Source organism: Numida meleagris, chromosome 2, assembly GCF_002078875.1.
Source record: "Numida meleagris isolate 19003 breed g44 Domestic line chromosome 2, NumMel1.0, whole genome shotgun sequence".
NCBI lineage: Eukaryota > Metazoa > Chordata > Aves > Galliformes > Numididae > Numida > Numida meleagris.
In genome coordinates this window covers 22642048-22666930 of record NC_034410.1, presented here as the reverse complement: position 1 = coordinate 22666930, position 24883 = coordinate 22642048, and the positions used below count along the sequence as shown (strand labels likewise).

At 37.9% G+C, this 24883-nt stretch overlaps 1 protein-coding gene across 2 annotated transcripts in view; it reads right to left on the bottom strand.

Annotated features, from left to right (window-relative positions):
* VPS50 (VPS50, EARP/GARPII complex subunit) overlaps nucleotides 1-24610 on the bottom strand; it is a 73039-nt gene extending 48429 nt beyond the window's left edge. The window contains exons 1-12 of one of the 2 annotated variants that reach the window (XR_002435047.1): nucleotides 23820-24610; nucleotides 21880-21948; nucleotides 15078-15200; nucleotides 14457-14528; nucleotides 11662-11715; nucleotides 9810-9880; nucleotides 8750-8867; nucleotides 8627-8662; nucleotides 6356-6438; nucleotides 3863-3905; nucleotides 2698-2796; nucleotides 893-1033 (exon numbers count right to left, since the gene is read on the bottom strand). Coding sequence is in view for 1 of the 2 variants with exons in the window: in XM_021386574.1 (XP_021242249.1) it covers nucleotides 893-1033; nucleotides 2698-2796; nucleotides 3863-3905; nucleotides 6356-6438; nucleotides 8627-8662; nucleotides 8750-8867; nucleotides 9810-9880; nucleotides 11662-11715; nucleotides 14457-14528; nucleotides 15078-15200; nucleotides 21880-21948; nucleotides 23820-23852 (942 nt within the window). In the remaining variant the exon portion in view is untranslated. The remainder of the gene's footprint in view (nucleotides 1-892; nucleotides 1034-2697; nucleotides 2797-3862; nucleotides 3906-6355; nucleotides 6439-8626; nucleotides 8663-8749; nucleotides 8868-9809; nucleotides 9881-11661; nucleotides 11716-14456; nucleotides 14529-15077; nucleotides 15201-21879; nucleotides 21949-23819) is intronic. The other variant, XM_021386574.1, reaches the window with a different exon arrangement.

Sequence of the window (24883 nt, the reverse complement as noted above, 5' to 3'; positions counted from 1 at the left end):
ATCCAAAGTTACATTTTTTGATGTATATCAAAGTATTTGAAAGCTGACAAATGCCAGGTGATCAAACATTCTCTAAAAATGCAGTTTATTTCTTAGTGCCTTTTTTTAATTGACTTCTTACATCCTTCTTACATTCATAGAACAGCAAAGTAAAGACAGAAATGAAGTTGTACAGTCTAATGATGACGATGTCTCATCGTGAAAGATAGCTGCAGACTTCTCTGCAATATATGGCTACTGCTTCATTTCACTGCTTCAGTTCAACAATGTATTTTGGACTTCAGCATTATATAGTAGCCATCCTGGCTGATGGCCCATTGAACTGAATGCTGTATAACTCAAACAGTTAAAAACAGATAACGCAGGGGACAGCTGTTCTACATCCCTGAGCCACTCTGCTCCAAAGAGCCAGTTGTGATTTAAGGTATTCATTAGGTGAGGAGTATCAAATTTGTCAAAGTGTTAAGTATGCAGCAGAAATTTCTAAGGTGAGATTTTTCAGATATAGAGATTTATTTAAGAATGGCTCTGCATAAAGAAGTGAGAGTAAAATTCCTCATCTGAGTGGAAAATGGGAAGTCACAATTGTCTCACTTGCTGTAAAGGAGACAGGAGTTTTGAAGCGTTAACCTCCTATTTGTATCCTGTCATTTACTTATTTGCACTTATTTAGATGATATGTACATTAATACACAACTGCTAAGATTTAATTCCATCAAAATCAACATTAAGTTCAAAATAAACAACCTCTCAATTAGGTTATGATTTGTATTAAGAAATTGTAATAGCTGCAGGATTAGTTTAATAACTGAGTACTTACTTAGATATGGGATACTTACAACAGGGGAAAATTTCAGATTAAAAAGTACATATTCATGTAAGAATTACATACTGTACAGAGGTCTTTGTATTGTAACTTCTGAAACTTGGTGTCTGTGTTTCCCGCACAAAGCTCCACGTATCCAAGAACTACTTGAAACACGGTGTTGTGAATAGCTTGAGTGAAGTGCATATGTAATTGGTCCATTGCTGTCTGTAAGAAAAGAAAAAGCAAAAAAATCAAATAATAAAATTCAGTTTGTCGTACAGCAGAGATCTCTTAACTTCTATCTTTGTCAGTACTGAGCACCAGAGATCATAAGCATGATATCCAGTCTTTGTTTCTAAAACACCTAAGAAAGGACATATCTCACAATATTACTATACTGCAATGTAAAAGAGTTCATGTATTGCCAGGAAAATCAGCTTCCTCCACCATCCTCCGCGTCCTTCATTCATTCATTCATTCATTCACAACCCCAGTCATTGACAAATATGTCTAAAAACAATGGGTTGAGATTATTGCTTTTTTTTTTCCCCACTACTCGAAAGGCTTCCAACTAAAAGAAAAATAATGCCTTTGCAATTAATAAAACTAAAATCAGAACCAGACTGCTGAATATATCTGCTTGGTACGCTGAGTTCTTCCTTGTAGAATACAATGTAGAGAACAAGCAACAGGCAGAAAGTATCTGCACATTGTATCAATACATTTCTCCTTCCAAACTCTTTATTTGCAATATAAGCAAAGAATGAAGTCTGTTTAAATATATATATATATATCTTACTTCTAACAAAAACCAAGTAACTTATTTTCCATAACCATGCTCGAGTTTTAGGTCAAGCTGTTTCATAATTTCCCACTTGTCCTTTGTTAAGAAGCTGTACACAATATTAGTCCATTTCAGACAAGAGCAGTGAATGCATTATGATTGCTTTTAACGTTTCTCATTCTGTAAAGAAAGAAATTGAATACAAAGTACTAACAAAGAAAAAGTCTAATCTTCTCTCCTTGACTTCAAGTTGCAAACTTTAGGCATTCCAATAATTCTGCACATTGTCAAAGAAGGGGAAAACAAATTAATTTCTATTCTACTGCAAAATTATACTGTTATCACAGTAAGAACCCAACTTTGCTAGAAGGGTTGTAATTAAAAAGGAAAAATAAATGAATAAATAATTTTGAAAACAAAACCAAAAAAGGCATCCTAATGTCAGCCCTTGTCCTGAATAGCTTTTTTTTAAGCTTTAAAAGAGGGGAAAAAAAAAAAAAAAAAGAAAAAACCTCAGAATGGAGTTCTTGTTCTGCCTTTAACAGGAGACAGATACTTTGATGTGACTGTCAGCAGCTAATGTTTCCTGGGGGAATCTCTTCTTTAAGCCAGCATGTCACTGCTATGCTGGCACCACCATGTTTAATGTCACTGTGTTATGAAAACTGATCACTGATGAGAACTGCCTGCAGGGCTTCCTCCTCTCATACCTTATTTCATTGTTTGTTGCCAAAAAAAAAATCTCCTCACATCTTCATTTCCATCACATTCAAGTACAACATAAAATGGGAATACAAGGTGCAGGTTGTACACAGCTCAGCATATAAAAAAATAGCCCTCATGTCCAGGTATAATTAATAATGCATAAAGCATCACATAAGGAGGTGAAATATGGAATTATTACAGTTAGACCATGTCCCAAAACCTACATGGGACAATATTGCTTGGTTTATCTTTAGCAATTATCATTAAAATAACTGAGCCTTTGTAAATACACACAGCAAGATTGATCAGCATTAGGAAAAGAAATTTCCATTACAGTACTCAAATCTTCACACTGTTACACCACCGGTCTTCACAAGTTACTCAGAACACAAACACTAACCTGGGTTTTCCCAAGCAGCCTGTAAGCCTGCTGAACCTTTGTATAGTGACTGATATCAAAGTTCTTACATATCTTGGAGAGCGCTACATCCAGTTGTTCCTATAAAAAGGAGGGCAAAACAACGTGTTAAACACCTAATAAAAACAAGCTGACTAAATCACTTAAATGACAACAAATGAGGAAAATAAATGTATTTAACTGTGGATAACTATGCATGTAAAACAGACAAGACTGGACTATTTTCAGGTGCTAAAAACGTTATTTATTGCCACCTGCACCACTTCAGTCTGAAATTTCTGCGAGGCAAATTGCTCCACCATTTCCAAAAACAAATACAGCAAGAAGTACCTTACTTTGTAAAGGCCTAGCAACCCAATATGGGAGAGCTGGGATTTCTACTAGAAGTGGTATACTACCACTTCTAAGAAACACCTAATACTGAAAAAAAAAAAAGAAAATGTTCCATAAGCATTTCAGCTCAAACAATTCAGTTATAGACTTCTTACTCTCAAATCTGTTTAACAGATTGCAATTTAACACTTTCTGACTTCAAAGTTCTTAACAGTTAAGGGTATTGCAACGTAGTTTGCTCTTGCAAAGAGAAACCACGGGATTCTTTAGTCCCTATTTACTTTAACTCATTCAACTAATCTTCTTAGTCATATCTGTCCCAGCTATTCAAGTCTTATTTGCTTTGGCTTAGCACTGGCCCTACCCAGCAGTTTCCAGTTTGCTGACCTCTAAAATTTCCAGCGGAACTCATTTCTCATGTATCTTATCCAAACCTATTACTGGCATGCTGCTCGTGGTTACTTTTCACAACTGTTTAGGACTAAACTCACAGCAGTAAACCACTGTGCATCTTTATCATGCATGCAGCATATCTCTGCTCTAGTACTTCAAATATTTTGTCTATTTTATTAGATTGCTTTACCACTTAATGTCGGCACAATTAGCAAGCTGAGCTCATAAATTTGATACCATATTATGAAGCATTTATGTATACTTCAGCACAAAAGGCTACAGCATTCCAATGACCATACTTGAAAAAGTATGCACATTCAGTAATTGCTAATGGCAGTGCATTAGAAATATCTAATGCTAAATTTACTAATATCTAGAGGTTAACTACTAATACATACTAAACCAACATATCCATTCTTACCTCTATTTGTTCCAGAGTATCTTGCAGTTTTGAATTCAACTCACTATTAATGAAAGAAAAAAAAATGTCAGATCAAACTACTGATCATACCAACAGTTCCGTATTCTTAATGCGTCAGATAAAATTATCCGTTACGGAAGCACATTTTCCTAGGTTTATAATGCAGCAGTGTTAAAAGACATTCTGCTGGGATTTATCCAAGTATTCAAAGATATTTCCAAACCCTCTATACATTGTGCTCTATACATTTCAATTCAGCCCTCGGGTATCTAGCAGAAAATAACCAAAAAGATGAAGGCTGTCAAGTCTTTGCAAACTGTGGTATAATAAATTTCACTCACTGTCAGGAATCCTTTATAGAAACACTAAAGCAAAAATGTTTATTTAAATTTCAAAGAAAGAAGTCAGAACATAAGCTTACATAATTCTCAGAAAATCTTTTTAAGACCATCAGTTCACCTGTCTGAGTTGCATTTGGTATAGAAAGATTAACAAAAATAGCTACCATAAGGTAATCTATTTTGGACAAAGGAAGGCAAAAGTGTTCCTTTCCAAAAATTTACTTCTAAAATTTAGGAACACCACCTGAAAAAAATAAGACACAAAAAGTGGCTAATATGTTTTTCTTTGGGAGGGTCAAGAAAAAGAAATAGGCAGGATATTCTCTCCAGCACAGAAAGCAGAGTTTTGATGGGATAACCACTTTACCTGACTTAAGGCAGCTTCTGTGTTCTGTGTCTTTTCCTGAGGGCCTACATTAACTCTATCAAAAGATTCTAGCTTCCTTACCTAGTTCTCTCCCCTTAAATGATATGCCCATCATCCCTCCATTTTTACTTGTTAGATAACTTGGAAAGAACACCTTCCAAAGAAAGGTTTAAATAAGAAAAATAAAAAAATAAAAAAATATGAGAAAGGGTTGAAATTAAATACTAAAAATCAAGTAGCCAATCATTCTTTGTTGTTTATCCATAAGCAACAAGCCTACAAACAGAAAAGCCTTCACAACAATTTCACATGATCTTTTGCTGGAGTTTAGGAACACATCCTATACTATAGTTCTTTTACCCAGCAAAAAAAGATTAAAAAAAAATTAAAATGCAAATTAAGTGTTTTTTGCTTCCTCACTCAACAAATCTGAATCAGCACATTTCTAGAAAGTACATCTAGTGTGATATAATGGAATGTTTACACACAAATGTCAGATAGAGTGGTCCTATTACCTGACTCTCCATTTTTCTAAGCATTTTTCAAGGGAGTTTACTCCCATGAAAAAAAAAAACAACATGCAAAAAACAGAAGACTTTGACTTATATTTTTAAATAAAACTTGATAGAAGTAACGTTAGCAAATGTTGACTGTGTAGTCAACTTGTATCCACAAGTTTTATGGAACTAAACGGGAAACAATTTTTTCAAAATAAATAATAGAGAGAGGCTTATTTATGGACAGAATTTCTAACCTAATACAATTTTTTCATCTCTAGATTTTTAGAAATGTAGAATCACAGAATGTTTGGGGTTGGAAGGGACCTTTAAGATCATCTAGTTCCTGCTATATCCCCCTGCTATAGGCAGGGACACCTCCCACTAGACCAGGTTGCTCAAAGCCCCATCCAGCCTGGCCTTGAACAACCACACTTCAAAAGCAGACCTAAATTAAAAATCAATCGTTATGGGTAATTACTCTGAAGTCACAACAAACCATACATTTACAGAACAGAGGGATGCAAACTGCTATGCATTCAGAGATTTTGGTCCTGCTAAGTCAAGGAGCATTCTGGCAAGAGATCAAACAATTTCAGAAGTTTAACCATAATGTTAAAATTCTAAAAATATCACATAAAGAAAATCCAGTTAATCTAATGTTTTAATCAATGAAACATCAAAAATTACTGTATTTTACTCTTTCACTGTCCTATTTGTTATGACTTTGAACTTGATGTTCACCCAGTTATTTTTTTTATTTCATTAAAAACAAAAAGGAAGTATTTCTAAACTAGAAACTGTAAACACACTAATTGGTTTCAGTTCTGAAAGCAATTTCTCCTCAACGGCACGAAGCTGTACATCAGCTAATTACATCACCAAGAATCAGGGTAAGTTTCCCATCCAAAAATCAACATGCTGAAGGTTAATTAATTCCAGATTATAAGCTTCCTTATTAAAAATTATCTAGCCTGCAAGCTGTAGCACAGCCATAACTCAGTCTTAGCGAAAACTTTACCTGCCAACATAGTACAACAGCTAAAAAACAATGACACAGACCAGGCAGAGGTTACACAGTGTTAGTAGAGATTAGTTAGTAGCGGTATGGGGGAACGGCACCACCGAGGAGGCTCTTTATACTTTTATAAATCCCTCAACTTTACTTTTCTAGGAAGAAAATTAAGTTTAAATCAAAACTGCCTTAGAGAATGAGAAGTAATCATCACTGCTTTATATCATTTACACATATTATCCAGAAGGTGAGATCAGCACAATGTCACCTCACCTTATACAACTGTAGTGTTTGAAAGTGCTGGCAGCTTTCTGGCATTCCAAACACAGTTGAATAGCTCCTGGATAGTCCTCTTCCTTGGGAGAAAATGGAACAGAAAGCTAATTTGGCTTTGAAGCAAACACCACAACACTCATTTTTGCTTACAAGCTCATGTATAAACACAAAGACAAAAATATTTCACCTCTTACATTTGTATTGTATGAAGTTATAGAAACTATTGAGGGTCTACTGTATAAATTAATGTGCAAGGCATTCAGAATTATAAGCAGGCAACATCAGGTGTTAGCAACATTTGAAGATACTGCACATATTGTGTTCTTATGCAAACGACTTGCTAGTTTACTTACAGATCTGAATAAAACATATCAGAAAGCTCTTATTAAAAAACAACTAACATTTTCCCAGTTAATTTTCAAACCTTTGTTAATACAACACAATCTACTTATGAGCAGGGGAAAGAGGTAAAATCAAGCACTAGAAGGCTGCACCCTACAAAACCAACAAAGACACATGGGAGATGCTCCAGTGTTACGTGCAAATAAACTCATTCTATTTAGTTTGATACATTCGATAACTAATGAAAAATGAATTTTAGACAAGTGGTTCACAACGGAAGACCCCAGGACAAAAAAACATAAATTAGGGCAACTATTTTTTTTCCCCCCAAAGTATAAGAAGAATATCCAATCAAATCAACCAGGAAGCACATGATGATACAAAACAAAACAAAACTATACACACAGGAATGTACAACCCCAAGATCTTGCCAACAGTGCCTTGGCTACAATTACTGTTTTTATATTCCATTAGATCTGAGGCCAGAGTCTTGGAGGAAGGAACATTCCCTTCAATATCTAAGAGCTTTCCTGGGTTTTTTTTCCAAATTAAATCTGTTACGTTGTGTGCTTCAGAGAGCTCAAATGCAAAGCTGTTACTGAATTTTCAGATTCAGTGACTGAAGATCAAAAGCACAAGGGCAATTTATATTCAGCTATTACCATAAAGGAATTTCTGAAATGAAACTACTTTAACAGCAGCATTATAATGTAGATCAAGTTTTGCTATAAAAAGAAAAAAAAAAAGGAATGCCAAGAAAAACTACTTTATCCATTAGATGATATCAAAGCAGTACATCAGCTGAAAATGATTGCTGCAATTACAGTTCTTCGCATCTTTCTCCATTGTAAATCTAGCACTTTCTCCATTAAGTCTATTAGAGCTGTAAAGTTGCAAGTTCCATGCTCTCAAGTCAGAAAGCCTGCTTGCAACTACATACATTACTAATCTATTCCAGATACGTCTCCTCCTCTCCTGTCCAGTCTTCTTCAGTTGGGAATCCTACCTAAATGTTCCTCTCAGAATGGCTACTGGTAGCCATTGTGTATCTTCCAACCTACTAACTTCCTCATGGAGTAAAAACAATAAAATGGCTAATATCTGGAATACTATATTTGTGAGCAGAGAGTGAACACAGCTTTAGAATTCCAGTTAGGCAGAAAGTGTGCTTTCAGCAGTTAATGTTTAAAAATCACAGGCAAAACTATGGTAACCCGCCATTACAGTCTGTGTGCAGATGCAACAGCCACACTTCTATCTAAGGACAGCTCCTGCCAGACGAGAGTGATATCTGATCTCCTGTGCAATACAATACAGCACAGAAATAAAAAGCTAATAAGTGTAGGGGACTTGATGAGCTAAAGACAATGCTGATGCAGCCTCAGGTGAACTAATATATCTTGCTTGGTACAGAGTAACAAAGTGAGAGACAACGTACATTACCCAAGATGAGATTTAAGAATATTAAGAGTTAAAACTAGTAAGATTCTTTCTCTAAATTGATTAACTTGGGGTTATCATAACAATGTTCCATCTGATCTGACATCAGCTATGAATATTCAGCAATCTACAAGTCAAAATTCTCACATGACATTATTAAAATATAGCCATCAATAAACTTGTCAAGCTTTCATACAATTTAAACACCTGAAGACAAGACCTTATTTTCACCCTGCACAGTATCTTTTAGGTAGCAAATATACACCTTATCAGTAGAATCTTCACTGCCACGGCCTGTGTGCTACAACATTTTATATAACTCACTATTAAAATGCTAATCCACTGAATAAGAAGAAATACACTATCCCAGCACAAAGACCCATCATATCCTGTTCATAAGATGAAGAAAGAAGGGATAAAATTAAGAGGACTAATAGAAGATGATTTAGAATAGTTTCAAGATACAGTAGTCTGGTAGAGACTTACCTCCAGCATCTCACTTAAACGCACATCAGTTCTTTGCTGAAAAGAGAAAGAAAACCATGATAACTACAGAGAAATGAAGAAAAAATACTCTGCTATTGACTGGGAAAAAAAAAAAGTATGTACCAGTGTTTTTATTGTCCTCAGAGACTTCAGTAGTCCAATAAGCAACTGTCTTTTCCTTTGATTTGCAAGAAGTCCCAAACTGGTTTGTGTGAAGCCCTCCTTTGCAATATTCAGGTGCCTGTGTAAGTTAACAATGAACATGATAAACTTCAATGATATATAAAGTAAGGCTTATTTTAAACAAATGCTACTATATACATCACCATACATGCTACAAAATATGTAAAAAATAACAGTCAGAACTGTTAGGGAAACGCCGAAATTGAGATAATAGTAACAGACTAGTAAGAAGATATGTTATCCCTTCAGCAGAATTTGTCTGTGGATCAGTGGTGCATCTCTAAAGGTATCTGTTTAAGCAGAACCCCCTGTGTCATGGCTTTATGATTTTTGGTTATTGGTATTCCACATCATAATATCATATAGTGTATGTATCTGGTTCTCAGAAGAGAAGAACTACTACATTCCCCAGAGGACTTTGCTGCCCTGTTACTGTTTTCTGGTCAGAGGGAAAGATAAAATGGTTTGCAGATCATGGGACGTTCCCTCTTCTCAGCCCATCTCTCATCCCAGCAGCATCTCGCTCCCCAGCTGTCTCACCGTTGGTATTAGAGTAAGGCCTACCTTAATTTTGGACACTCTCTCTCATTTTATTGGATTTATTAGCTTAAATTGTAATTATATTGTATTATAGTGTGTTATTTTGCTTTCCGATATCTTATTTAGTAAATTAGTTTGTTTCTCCTCAGATCGTTGCTGCTGTTTTGTTCCCAGGCCCATCTCCCTACCCTTTTTCCCTTTCCCTTTCCTGGGGCATGGGTCCCCCACCCCATTAGTCATGGAACCAGGCTGAACTTGCCCATAAACCGTTGACACCCTGTTACAGCAAAAGCTGCAAGACAGAAAGCAACTGGTATTTGTTTTAGTACTTTGAAGTACTATTGCTCATTCCATTCAGCACATACACTGGAAATATTAATAGTAAGCAACCTCCTGGGTTTTTCTCCTGTCTTCTTAAAACCGTTTTTCCCCTTTTAGTTTCTGCCATTAAGCAAGATACCTTCTTCCATTTGCACAAATAACAGCTGCCAACTGAAGGCCGTTCTGCAATGATGTAACACGTTCAAGTTCCTACAAAGAGACAACAGGTGAAACAAACATACAAGTTAAAGTTGTGCTACAAACCAGCAAAGACAAGCAACTAGTAGGTTTATCTATTTGACAGGACAAGAGGGAATGGCCTCAAGTTGCACCAGGGAGAGGGTCAGGTTAGATACTTGGAAAAATTTCTTCTCCAAAAGAATGGTCAGGTGCTGGAACGGGCTGCCCAGGGAGGTGGTGGAGTCACTGTCCCTGGAGGTGATCAACAAACATTTAGACGTTGTACTGAGTGACATGGTTTAGTGGGGAAATATTGGTGGTAGGTGGACAGTTGGACTGGATGATCTTGGAGGTCTTTTCCAACCTTGGTGACTCTATGATTCTATCTTGAGATGTTATAATAACAATTCAGATTTACTTTATATATTACTTATTTCATCATATTACATTCTAGCTCTAAGCATATATAACATTAAACAAACAAACATTAAAACAAGGTATTTTAAAATGCAATTCTCCTTTTAAGAAATACACTTGAAATATACTTTCATTGCAGTGAGAACTTCTACGTTTATATACTACACATTCAGCATAGGAGACTTTATATAAAATGAATAGAATGCACCACACCAAAATGATCGGGGAAAGAAGCACGTGAATTAATTTGCATTAAGATGCCAGAAGTCCAGTCTTCCCTTCTACAAAGATTCTGTAAAATTTCTCCTCGGAACATGCTCAGTGAGGCAGAGGGAAACAACGCAGCCTAATGGTCTATGGAAAAGGAGTCTTCAGTTGAGCAGCTAGGGCAGAACACCTTTTTTCCTTATCTCAGAGACACTGGTGTTTCCTAAAGTATGCCTCTCCTTTCGAGATAGCAACAAAGCTATAATGCCTTGTGTCCGTGCCATGCCTCTCACACTCCACAGACGTGACTGCTAGACCAGCACATCTATGAGAAGAGGGGTGCCAACCATGACTTCCCCACACTTTCCTTTGCACAGTTGAATCAATGTGTCCAGGGAACAGATAATTACACCTTTGCTTTATCTAATAACCTGTTACTGTAACTTGACAGGGAATTGGTGTTGCCACTACCAAGTACCCAGAGCACCACTTTATGAATCAGTGGGAAGGTGAGGGAGAGTCTTACAATGCCCACCAGAACTCTCTGGTAAGTCTACTGACAAGACTAACTCTTTGGAAGCCTGTGACCACACATAACACACGATTACGAACTTAATCAGGTAAATACTTGAGAAATGTTTTTGAAAGACTTTTATTGGCACAATGGATTTCTAATAATCCCTTTGTGCATCTCACTAAGATGTGGCTGATAGAAGAATTTAAACATTATACAGCCAAATGCAAGAAGCACATTCTCCACAATGCTGCTATGCTTAGGAGTTGTCAAAATGAAGCTGCTAAGTACAGGAGCAATAGCAATGGCTCAACAACATTATCAGATCTAAAAGTCTGCAACAACAAAAGTATACCAGAAAAGTTTGAAAACATAAAACTATCTTTTTCTGCTCAACTCTGCACTACTTTCTGAACGCTCAATCATTAAAGCACTACCCAGCTTCTTTCTACAATAGAATCCCACCTGACCCTTTTACCTAAAAGTGAAATAATGTTACCCTTAAAATTTTTCTTATTTTTCCTCCAGCTGTTGCAGAAGAGGCAAGCAGGTTCATCCCTTCACCAGTGTCTCTTCTAATCCACTACTACATTTAAGCTGCACTGAAACAAGAGCAGTATTCTAACAGTACTAAATTGAGTGGCTTACTGTTAAAAAGTGGCTGTTGTCTTACCTGAACATAGGCAGGTTGTTTCTCAAGAATCAAGTCTGCAACTTTCTTAGATACCTTAAAAACAACAGTATTACAAGTGATAAACAACAATCTCAACAAAATAGTCAGTCCCTATACTAAAGTTCTACTGTAAGTTTGCAGCTGTGTCACTCACTTCTGTAGTTTCCAAACTTACTAATAAATATACCATAACGGGTAAAAAAAAAAATCCTAGAAATCACAATCTGTTTCCCTTAGAATCATGAAAGAAAAATGTTTATTTACAGTTCATCTAGGAACAAGTGGTCATTTTCAATTTAATCTCTACCTCTCTGCTTCTTAAAGAACATGCTAGAACAAAGAGTAGAAATTATATGGAACACTACAGCTGCTTACATTCTGCTTATGCTACTGCTAGAACAAAAAATGAATTAACTTTCTACCATGGACATCTAAGAAAGCCACAAGTATGCTTTTGTTTTAGGCAGATATAGTATTAAACAGCTTCAAACATAAAAATAAATTATTTGTATTGCTCTATATTCTTCCCAGAGACCAATATTTCCAGAAATAAAAATAAAATAAAACCAATTCTGACTATCAGCCGGACCCAATGGAGTTGTGGGAAAGAGAGACTAGGAGGTTGTCTTGTTTTTAATATATATATGCAGAAGGATTATAAATTGCTTATTCCAACAGAGCGTGAGATTGGGATCATCAAAATACAACGCTTCTGTAACAAACAGAGTGGCTCCACCACATCAGTTCCCACACTTTGGAAGAGCACCTACATACCAATGGTTCTCAAAGGACACTGATACTATCAGCTGGCAATCTGGACAAGAGGGTGCTTTCCCTCTTCCACATTACAACATGGCCAGGATCACCAAATGGTTTTCAACACAGTTGCTCAATTAAAAAAAAAAATAGCTTTGTTTCGCAGAACAGTAAAAGAACTGCTCCTTATAGGGTAGGAGTGCAGGAAAAGATTTCATCAGGCCAAAATATTTTGTTTCCTAAAGTAAAAAAAAAAAAAAAAAAAAAAAAAAAAAAAAAAATAGCTTTGTTTCGCAGAACAGTAAAAGAACTGCTCCTTATAGGGTAGGAGTGCAGGAAAAGATTTCATCAGGCCAAAATATTTTGTTTCCTAAAGTAAAAAAAAAAAAAAAAAAAAAAATAGAGCTATGGATATTAAACTTAATTAAAATGAAGTCAAACAAATACACAGCAAAAAAGCCTTCTAATTCAAATTACTCGTACCCAGATGCCGGCTCAAATAAAAGATGTCACAACACACATTAAAGAAGAATTGAGTGGATTGATATCTATACAGCGGAACGGAAAACCGTAATGAAAAGGAGAAACCACAGAAAGTCTGGAGTCTATAGTGACCCCTAAAACAAAGGCAGGACCAAGATAAGCAGCACAAAAGCAGAAAGTAACAGCCAGGGAGAAGTGGAAGATCAGAGTTGTACCACAAATAATTCACAGTCATTTGAATATTTTGTGTTATAGGAAGGTAGAAGTTGGAATCTAAATCACTATTGCAAATTCCTATGCCAGCTACAGATTCAGCCACTGAAATAAAAGACAGCATTTATTGTTTTTCAAAAGCAGAGTTACTGTTTGATATGTCAACAGATTTCTTGAGTCCTGTAACTAATCATCTAGAAAGATGCATGTGGGCCATATTTCCTAGGAAACTTATGCTGAGTTCTCCTCCCTGCTCCTTGTCAGCTACATGTATTTTCCAGTTCGCATCTCAGACTCAGCTATGAACTGAAAGTACTCCTTAGCTGCTTCTCACTGCACATGCAGAATGGCCAAGACATTAATATCAAGTATTGAGACTATTCAGCATATTCCTTTACAGCTGCCTCTTGGCCTCGAGTGCATTTCCTTGCAAAACTAGGTCACCAGCAGATGTCCTCTTAGACTTTTATTCCCAAACAGACTAAAATAAATAAGTACACCTCTTGGTGAGGATCATGGAATATTCATTTGCCCACTTCTCACTAATGCTTCACAAAATGCATACATTTATTCTAGGAAAAGTCGTTTTAGGCCAAAGGAACTTTTCTTTGTGTGTTGTTACTGGTTCAGTATTTTTATTCTGTAGATTTCATTCATTTATAGACATGAATAGTATGGTAAAGGAATTGAATGTACCAGTTGTGGCATCTGGCAAGTAAAATGACAGTATTAATCCTGATTCATCTTTCAGAGCAATGACTCCATTATAATAGATGAATAAAATCAAAATTATAAAACCTTGAAATATAACAAATATCTGTCAGAGGGTGCAGTTCTGATTCCCACATAAACTCATTATTTCATTTCACTGTAAGTACATATAGCACTCACTAGACACCCTTGTGAACAATTAAAAAAAAAAGCAAATAAAATAAGAGAAAATACCATCTGTAAGAAAATAGATGTTTCTCAATATTTTGAGTTTTACACTGCCAAAAGTCCCTCAAAAAGAGACAGTACAACACTATTAAATGCTGTGCTACTTCTTCCAGTACACTGAAAACGCTGAACATCCTGAAAATGAAGTTTCTAAAGAAAACATTATACCATTTGATCCTCATTACAGTACTTACCACCATGATTTACTTACATTATTTCTTATGACTACATCACTTACTGATATGATTTTCTGTTATAAAAGCACGCAACAATGTTCAAACAAAAAAAAAAAAGCTCATTATCTGGTGGGTTTAAGAAGTCAAAGCACTTTAAGTTACATTTCTAGCTACAGTTATAAACACCGTAAACAACTGCCTGGCAGAACATTGAACAGCTTTACTTACAGCAGCTTGCTGTTGTTTTAATTTGTCTCGATATTCTTCCAGTTCTTGAAGACTAAGGACTGGAGGAAGCCTCTGCACATAAACAGCAAATAAAATTGAGTGAGAAATTAAAGTACATAAAATACACATGCAGCATTAACTAACCAAACAATTTCATTTAAGAAACTTTCCTACTGTTTCTGCAATCTAATTTGTATTCAAATTAAGAATACTTAATCAGTTTTAAAGAATGTAATAATTATGCTCTTTTAAACCATATATATACATATGCAAGCCCCGTGTTATTGAAATGACTCATGTCTGTTAATTCATGCTGCTTAAAAAAAAAAAAGTCTTTTTTCCTACAATTATATGGCCTTTTTCAAAGTAGTTTAAAATAGTGTAAAGGTGAGTACAACAGGCCTGATTTTAATTCTACCACATTAAAAGAAGAAACTCCATACCAATACCATATGCTAGATGCTTCATACAGCTGCAAGTAGATTCAGGGGGCAGGGAGGGGAAACAAAAACAAAATCAAAACCAAGCAGTTTTGCATGAAAAGGTATCACTGATAGAAGCTGACATTTGACTCTCATTTTTGGTTACATTATTGCCTTTTCTTTTACAAAGACAACTCACCTCTAATTCGTACTTCACAATATCAAAGGCATCATTGGAAAAATAAACTTCTTCAATGCTATTAATTATTTCTTGCTGAGCTTGAGGATCAGTTGGTTCTTCCCATGATTCTCTGAGTTCCTCCTTCATAAAACAGAAAAGATGATTTCCACAATGTAAAATCACATCCTAGCAGGAGCAATGCTTACCAAAACAAGTCTTTTTTGAAAGTTACCAACACCTTTAGTACAAGAATAGCTTGTATCAATGGCTTCTTCATAACTCATTTCAGATTTCTTGCCAGCTAGCAGGGTAGTTTAAACAGACATGCACTAAGGGCTTTTTGACAGCTAATATTCAAGATGTGCGTTCTCTTCTCTCCTGTTACAATCTCACATAGAAGGTTTTCCCAAGAATTCAGCTGCATCCGTCAGTCACCACAAGCCGAGGACTGGGTCTGAACCTCAACCTCCCATTCTAGGGGAGGCTATAAAAAAAGAAGGGCACATACTCTTTAGCAGGACAGGACAAGGGAAAATGGTTTCAAACTAGAAGAGGGGAGACTCAGATCGGATATAAGGAAGAAGTTTTTACAGTAAGGGTAGGCAGGCACTGGCACAGGTTGCCCAGAAAGGTGGTGGATGCCTCACTCCTGGAGACAGTCAAGGTCAGGCTGGACCATGCTCTGAGCAACTGATCTAGTGTAGATGCCCCTGCACATTGCAGGAGAGTTGGACTAGATGGCCTTTAAAGGTCTCTTCCAACTCAAACCATTTTATGACACTGGATGTTTTAACTAATACTTGTTCTCTCCCAGTGGCTGTTCCCACTGAAGGATTGAAAAGCCTTTATAGAAGACTCAAAAAGGGAAAAAAATAGAAAATTCAAGACAGAACACCAATCACATTGTCTGACAAGAGAATTTAATCCTGATTAAGTGATCCTGCAGACTGAAGTGTCCTATTAAGATTCAAACAGACAAGCTGTTAGAGTGGGACAAGGTGCCTGTACTTCCATCACCAAGAACTCGAGGGCAGATTTCACCAGCTAGAGGCAGCAGATTTGAGATTAATTTACAGAACAGTCACAACTATCCTTATTTTGCACATCACTGAGTAACATCACTGCATACATGTTACAAGGAAAATTGCAATTTCAAACACAAAGCAAGGCACTGCTTCTCTGCGCAAGTAGAGATAGGCACAGGCTGACTAGCAAAGAGCTTCCTAAAATATCACAACTAGCCACTGTTCCTCTAAAGTACTTCCCATAGGGAAATAAAAAAAAAATAATATAAATAAAAGTATTTTTTTTTCCCTTCTGGGCTTCCTAACAGATGGCAGCTTTATGCTGTACCAAGAGTCCCCTTACAAACTGCCTTAACATTTTACAGTACATTTAGTTTTATCTATAACAACTAAAATTAAAATTTACTCGAGACAGGCAGCAGGGTCAGCTTAATTTGTTCACTAAAGCCCTTCAAATGGAATCACCTCATTTATCACCTGTGCATGTGGCTGTGAGTTTCAGAACGGTGGTTTGTTAAAAGGAAAAAGAAGCAAAAACGAAATCCAAGAAGTATTTAGAACCATTTGGATTTCCAGAGCGTGGGCGTCTTGTCACATTGGTGACAGGGTATGTCACTGCCACAGGTAGGTCAGTGGTAACTGACAGACTCTCCCATATATTAAGAAGGCCGTTGGGGACACATGTTCTGGATTTAGAGCCAGATAATCGTAATAAGATAATAAGCCAGATAATAAGCCAGAAACTTGATAATCAGTTGGGAAGGCTGTTACTAATACAAACATTTCAATGAAACCTAGCCAATGAACCTTTTATCTCTGTAGAATACCACATTTGTCATTACAAAAATAAAGTTGAGGTTTATGTGCCTAAAAAAATTATCAAAAATCTGTTTTATCCTTTCTCAGAAAGGTCATTTTTTCCTCAGTTTCTTCCTAAAACACTAACTAGGAAAACATTTGTTAAATAGACAGGCTTTTTCTTTATCTTGTTCACTCTTTCTTGAGGAACAGTACAGAAAACAACTCCCCAGGATAAGCTTAAGGTCCTGTATCCATTACACTATTTGCCAGCAGACGTTAGGCTGTGATAGTGATAAATTGCTGCTTCCAGTCCATCATGCTCCACTAGTTTCAAACAACTGAAGGCTCATGGCCAGTCCTTTCATTCACCACTGAAGGAAGCAAATATCCTCGGCTAGTTTGTTTGCTGATATTCATTTCTCCTCATCCCTTCAACCAGACATACAAAAAAGTCTCCAATCTACATATGAAGCCCACAGTTTCAGGGGCCTCAGGGAAGGACAGATGTGGAAGGACACTGTGGAACGAGTATTTGCACACTGTGCAGAAGCACAGAGAGAAGCTCAATTAAATCCCTCGAGGCGGTTTTCTACTTCAACTTTTTTTTTTTTTTTAATTATTGCTACTGATTTAAAAAAAAAATCAACAGTACAGAACTCATTAATAGTACGTTTGATGTGAATTCAGAAGTCCCAAGTTTTTTGAGTAGAAAAAAAAAAAAAAAAGAAAGAACACTGGGATGGAAGGAACCCTGTCATGATAATCATGCAGAGAACTTCACCATTGCTAAACAGAATCACATACACCGGAGATCAGAAAGAGCAGCCCATCAGCAAGGTGAACCTGAGTACTGCAGTCCAGATTAACGCACACATCCAGCAGTGGGAGCTCTCCAAACAGCCAGCAAAAATGCTACTACAAGGGCTACCCATTTTTCTGAAGTTTTGCTCAGGGATTTTTTCACTTGCATAAAACATCCACCATTTGTGGTGATGTGCAAATAGGATTTATTATCTCTTTCTGGCCAACACTTTACCACGCTTTCACAGAACAACAGCTTAACCTGTCAAACACACTTCCCTGCAGGACATTAGTCACATAATGCCACCTAAACAGATCAGTGAAACATAGTTTCTGGGCAGGGTGCGGGTGTGGAAACAAAGAACTGTCTGTCTGGCACCCTGCAAATTTGAAGAAGCCACTGCTAAGTAAAACAGTGTTTACATCCACAAACTTTCCACAATGTTTTGCCTTCCCGGTCTATGAAAACGGAAGTTTATGGGTCTGGGAGCCCACAGGAATGACTTGACCTGTATTTCGTAAGAGTCATTTCGTTGCAGACTCATCTGAAAGGCAGTTCAGGAAGTTTTAGATCACTTACCTAGCTATTTCTCTGTGTCACATTCCCACTCTTCTGTTCTACAACAGCCTGCAACGTGAAAAACAACATTGCTACCAAAGCATCACGGGTACAGACTTGAAGCAAACACTTTCTGCATTCCTGTCACAATCAACTGAAAGACTCGGGAAGCAGACATTGAGAAAAGTTTGTGATCAAGAGTGTTAATGGATACCTCTTAAAGAGAGAAAAAAATCTAAAAAGCTTCTAACCTAATTAGAAGCTGAAGGTGAGCGATAGCTGACGCACCCCTACCAAGAGAGCCAGGGGCCAAATCTGCTCAGTACTCATTTAGACACAGCCTCCCTACTTTCCTCATGAGCAACAGAACACCAGTGAATGTGCTGTCAATTTATATCCCTCCATTCTGAACTCAGATAACACCCGTGTTATGAGAAAAGCTCTTTCCAAACTCCGGGATGAGCCCAACAGTGGGCACATTGCAACATCACACCACCATCAAGTAACGTATACAAATTATTTTCATACGTATGTGGCTACTGTTGAGGAAACAGAAACCCACAACAGTCTAAGACATTCACATTTCTATATCTACAGGAAAAGCATTAAAAATAAACTTCCAGTGTTGTTCACCACCATAAGACAAAGTCAACTACTTCTTGTATACTGCACACGAACTGATTATCGTCAATATAGAAACTATGGAATTCAAAGTCACCTCATTATTAACCCTACGCACTTGAATTCAAGTGTACAAAATACTTCTCACCATCTCGTAACAGAATCTACTAAACAAACCTGTCAGCAGCTTGGGGAAGAACAAAATGAGAATAGCAGAGTGGTTCAAAAGTCAGTAATGCAGTTCTCTATCATTCTTAACACACCATTTTCAACAACCGAAAGAATGACTACAGTTCCCCAGAGCAATCCGGGCATGGATGAAGTAAGGCACCTCAACCAAAAAACGTATATCTACTCTCTCTTCTAGAAAATTTGCCTTTCAGTTCAAATTTGCCTGATCTACAGATCATATCACCGACTTAAACTACTTTAGATTTATTGCTCCGTGTGACCAAGTTGGCAGCATGATTCTGTTTGACACCAGAAAGTTGAACAAGTTAGCTGGTGATTCATCTTCATATGATGCAAGCAGACCGGAATTTTTCTGCATAGTTGCAGAACGTACTGGGAGTAATGGTTAATGTGAGCTCATACACTCAGGGATATTCAGTAAAATAACCAGGTAGCAAACCATTTCATTGTTTTTTAAAAAAAAAAAAAAAAAAAAGGAAAAAAAACCCCCCACACAACCCACAACATAGAGGAACATGCTCACCACTTTCACATGCTTACAGTGAAGCAACTTTCAGATATTAAGACCCAAAAGAATTTTGCTGGCTTTCCCCTGAGGGAATGCAACATCAGTATATTCTTCGCCTGTCCTCTGTATTTTCCATTTAACCTTCATATGAGTTGTATCTGTGCTTCTTTTTATTTTGAATTTATTTTTGTCTTTATTTTTCAATTCCCTTTACCAAACTTGTCGATTACTATAAAAATCGTTACTGAGAGGGATTAGCTTATATCCAGCAAAGCTGCTTTATCCAGTAGTTATAATGTAATTCTGATTTGTGACATCTGTACGTTGCCATGGCATCAAACACAATTTCAGTTCAGAATACCTACATCCAAGGGCTCAATGATTTTCAACTTCTGTGCAGTACTGAAGCCTAATCTCCTTGATGGTTACTCACACAACAAACACAAACAACATCAAAAATTCCTGCTTTCAAGAAAAGGTATCAGAATCTATGCCCACAGTGTAGAAGACATCTAACAGTGTCTCATCTAATGTCTTTTCAAATGATAAGTAAGATCATACAATAAAGGCTGTAGCAAAGCTAAGGAGGCATGGCAGTATGAATCCTTCCTCTCAAAAGGCAAGGCCTGGAACTGATGCTGACAAATGGTTTGGGACCATAACCAGGAGTTAAACTGATCAAAACTCAGTAATTTTACTCAACGTTCTGCTGACCTCATGGTTTCCTTTGATCAGATAAACAGGTACTTGTACAGGAGTTTCACTGAATACAGCTTTTTGAGAAGGAAAATGTTAACTTAAGTTCCTCAGAATCTAAACATTCAGAAAAAAAATATCCTGAGTATAGTAATTATTTCTCACCTAAAACATTTTGGAAGGGAAAAAAAAATAAATAATAGAAGACTAAAAAATAGAAAAATTCTATACTACGGCACACAAAAGAACAATACTCTAATTTTAACAGTTTTTAAAAAGTTACAAGTTCTAATGTTGATGCAATCTTGTCTTTTCAGACACAAAATCCCTAATTTTCATGAGATTCTGTTTGCAAAACAGTTGAAGATAGTGTTCTCACGTCACAAAGGGTTGACAGCATACAACTGCCAGAAATCTGACAGAAATTCATGAAAAACTCACAAATTATTCAGACGTGTTTTCCCATTGTTATGAATACAAAATGTAGGCTTGCCAGACACAAAACATTGAACCATCACAGAACAGAAACCCAGCCAAGATACCCTACATCTATTTTTACCTGCAGAGTCAACTTGGCTAAAAAGACAGCCTGAAATTCGATGCTCAGTGGTTGGCAGGAATCTGGAGTTTTGAAATCTGAGCCACAAAGATGAGGCAGTTCTTTCAACATCACTGCAATGGAATACCTTGAGTCTTTGAAATCAATACATTGACCACTGTTTAATAGAATATTATGTACCAATTTAGAGATTGTTATTTAATTTTTTTAACATAGAATAACATTGATTTTCTGGTCTGCCTCAGCACAAGCATCACATTACAAAGTACTTACATAGAGACAAAGAAACACAGGAATTTAATGCTAAAATAAGACATCAACCAGGTAACTTAAATAACTCTTTGGTTAAAGGCAAAGTCCAAATCAGAGGAAAACAATAAGCATCATCCACAGCAAGTCTTGTGAGCCATCTGGTCAGATGAACAAGGTATAAGGAGTGGCCAAACATTATAACAATTGCTCCCCCACGCACAGGTTATTCAGTATGATGTGGGATAAGAAAGAGCTGATATCATTTAAGCAGTGAGACAAATAAAAAAACCAAAGTGGTTATTATTATAAAGTTATAACATATACAGTAGAATATAAAGTTAATGACATACACTGAAGATGAAAATCACAAAATTCTGAAACAAGCTTAATGGCAGCAAACCCACGAAGAGACTGAAAATCAAGATTAGAACTACGTAGGCTATCATTACAGCATGTACTTTCCTAAGTGACAAAAAGCACTTTCCTCCTTCCATTCTTTTTTTTTTCCCCCCTTCCCAGTTCCAGCAAGAAACCTAAATAATATTAAGATCAACACCCAGTGACAATTCCAAAGTTCCAAGAAGGAAATTTTAATGCATCTTCATTTTGACTTGGTGCACTGATTTACTTCACAATTCCAATTCTTTCATAAAAATATTTCAAAAGATATTCAGGATGAAACAAAGTTGTCAAAAAGAACAGCAGCAAAGCAAATGATGGGACAAAACAAATTAAAAAAAAAAAAAACACTATGTACCTTTTAAATATAAAATGAAAACTGAAGTGGGTCAGATCATGCATCATACCTTAGTTGGAAACCGGAGGTTTTCAATAGGACTGAGGTCATGAACACTCTCCTGAGGACTTCTCAGACCCTTTAAAAGAATTTTAATAGTCAGTTAATGTTGATTACTTTACGTATCTTGCAATCAAACTGCACAAGTCTTGTCTGCTGCTGCAGATTATAAACCTAGAAGTCCTTTAATAAATTGCAAAAGGGTTATTCTATAAAAACTTAAATGAAAGCACTGGTGTATAAATTCTATTCCTCAAACAACTAAGCATTACCAGCTTTATTCTGCAACAATTCTCTTCAGCAACATCCAAGTAGTCAAGTTCACTTACTGCTATCAACTTCCAGATGGTTAAAAAATGCAAATATGTCCAAAAAGCATAATATAATTTGTTCTCCTAACTTAATGATTTAATGGAATCAAACAATCAAATTCCAGGTAAGTGCTATCTACTCTATGGCATAATTATATTCTTTTCGTATGATGGATTATTTCTCAATTTACTATGTAAAACTATTAGGATACGTTTTCTATATGCATAACTAAACTGGAAAAGATGCTTAATCCACATTAGCTCTTTTACATAATTATTATTCTTTCAAATCCATGTAAGCACATGGATAGAATATGCACTGGTAGACAGAAGCTACAAGAAGCATCCGTAACCAACCAAGTATGTGTTTTCTGAATATCCAACACATTTATAATTTTATAAGGCAATAACAAAGAGTAAGTTTCTTAACACATTTTCTCCTAGCTTTCAAGGGAGAAGCGAACTTGAACATTCAGGTGACTGACTCCAGTCTTCCTTTGAGATCCCAGGCAGTTCACACGAGCCCTGAGATTCAGGCAGACTTTCCTATATCCTCCCCATGTGACACTAAGCATACTGCTCCTAAACCCCATTCACACACGGGGTACCAATGCTTTCTCTGAAATCAAAGGAGTTACGATGTTACTACATGAGCTTATAATGAGAAAAGTCTTTATTTTTTCCTTTGAAACAGACAGATTGCTTTACAAGTTCATCGCTTTAATGGTAGCTACCACACTTCACAATTTCATCCTCCTAGTATGCAAAACCTCTTCATTCTGGTTTTGACTCAGATTTTCTTGGGCTCCTTTTGTCAACATCCTCCCTTGCCAGTTACCACCAGCAAAGGCAGCTGACCACCACAGAGCCAAAGTTCAAGGTAGGTAGCATATAGCACAAAGCACCTGTTGCAGCTTCTCATACTTCACCTGAAAACTCCCACAAACACCCCAAAAACTGGCAGTAAAGGCAGTTAATCTCCACCACCAATAAAAAGCTGCCCTTACTGAATGCTGCACAGGATTTAACCTTTTCACAAAGGCTGAGAATTGCCAAAGCTGTACCATTTTCAGCCCGCAACATTCCCATGCTGGGCAGCCTTCCTGCAACTCCTCCTACAGACCAAGCATTGCACCCTGTGCTGAATGTGGACAAAACAGGACCTGGACGTAAAAGAGGGCTGTAAACGGCTCCTGAATAAAAACAAACCAAACCAAACCCAAACAAAGCTCTCAGGGCAGAGATCTGCCAGGGAAAGCTGAGGTGAGCGGACCACGCTCGGAGCAGGGCCACGGTGAGTTCCCTCCGCCGGAACAGAGCCCCAGAGCGAGCTCAGGAGGAGCCCCCAGGCCCAGAGCAACGCGGACACACGGCTGAGCACCAGGTGGACTGACAGGAGCACATCGGGCATCCGACCCGCCCTGAGCCCCGCAGACACTCCCCCAGCACCTCCAAGCCCTTGCTTCCCATCCGACCGCACACGCTGTGACTGACAGACAAAGCCACGTCGCAGCGCCGCGGCCCGGCATCCCCAAAATCACGCTTCGAGAAGGGGACAGACAGCACAGCCCGCCCGGCCCGCCGCCGTATAAAACGCAGCCCCGCAGCGCTCCGCACCGCCCGGCTCCGCACCGCTCACCTGCCGGGTCATCAGCGACTTGATCTTCTGCATGGCGGCCCTGAGGCGCCCCGCAGCCCCCGCGGCAGCGCTACAGCCGGGGCCGGCACGGGGAAGCCATGTTGGACGCCACCTGACCGCGCCCGCCCGCGGATCCCTGGGACCCGTAGTCGTGGAGCGGCCCGGCGCATTCAAACTACAAACCCCGTCAGCCCAGTGGGGGAGGGAGGGCACGGAGGAAGGCGGGCGGGGCGGGAGTGTGGGGTAGGCTTTTTCGCAGACCGGATGGGCAGGGAGAGTCGTGAGGCCGGGAGGTTCTGCTGCTGCTTCTTAAGGGTGCTGTTAAAGCGGGTCACCGAGAGCCTCGTCTGCTGTCAGCCCGTCGTCGTACCGTGGTCCTGCCCACGCCTGCTTTTGGGGCCGGGATTGATTTCCTCACATGCCGCATGTCTCCCTGGGGTTGGAGCATGCGTTATGAAGTTGGGGTTGGCGTATTTAGGCTTTGAAATCAGTTGTTAGAAGACAAAATGAGGATGCAGTTCTGCATGGCCAGAGCAGGGTTTTGCCTGTACTTGGCTGAGACACAGAGGGCTGTGGGTGCCCTGTCCCTGGAGGCGCTCGAGGCCGGGTTGGATGGGCCCTGGGCGGCCTGAGTAGTTGAGGACAGCCCTGCCCACAGCACAGGGTTAGTGCTGGGCGGGCTTTGAGGTTCCTTCCAACCGAAGCCCTTCTGTGAGACTGTGATATCTGTGTGTGAGCTACTTAGTGTGAAAAACGGCAGCGTGTTGGTGATATCATGAACGTATCTTGGAAAAAGGGGATGCACTGTCTTGAAATATATATCTGTGCTAATCAGTTGTTTTTCTGGTGTTTGTTTGTTTGTTTGTTTAATTTTCTTCACCCACATCAGACATTTAGAACACCAGTCCTGGCTTTATCCCAGTGAGAAAGCTCCCATTCATTTCAGTTAGAAATTAATTGGGATCTATGACAAACATTTTATTACATAATGAATCTGAGTAGATAATCATTTCTAACTCATTTTATAAAAGGTTTCCATTCGATACACCTAGGCTACAGTGAAG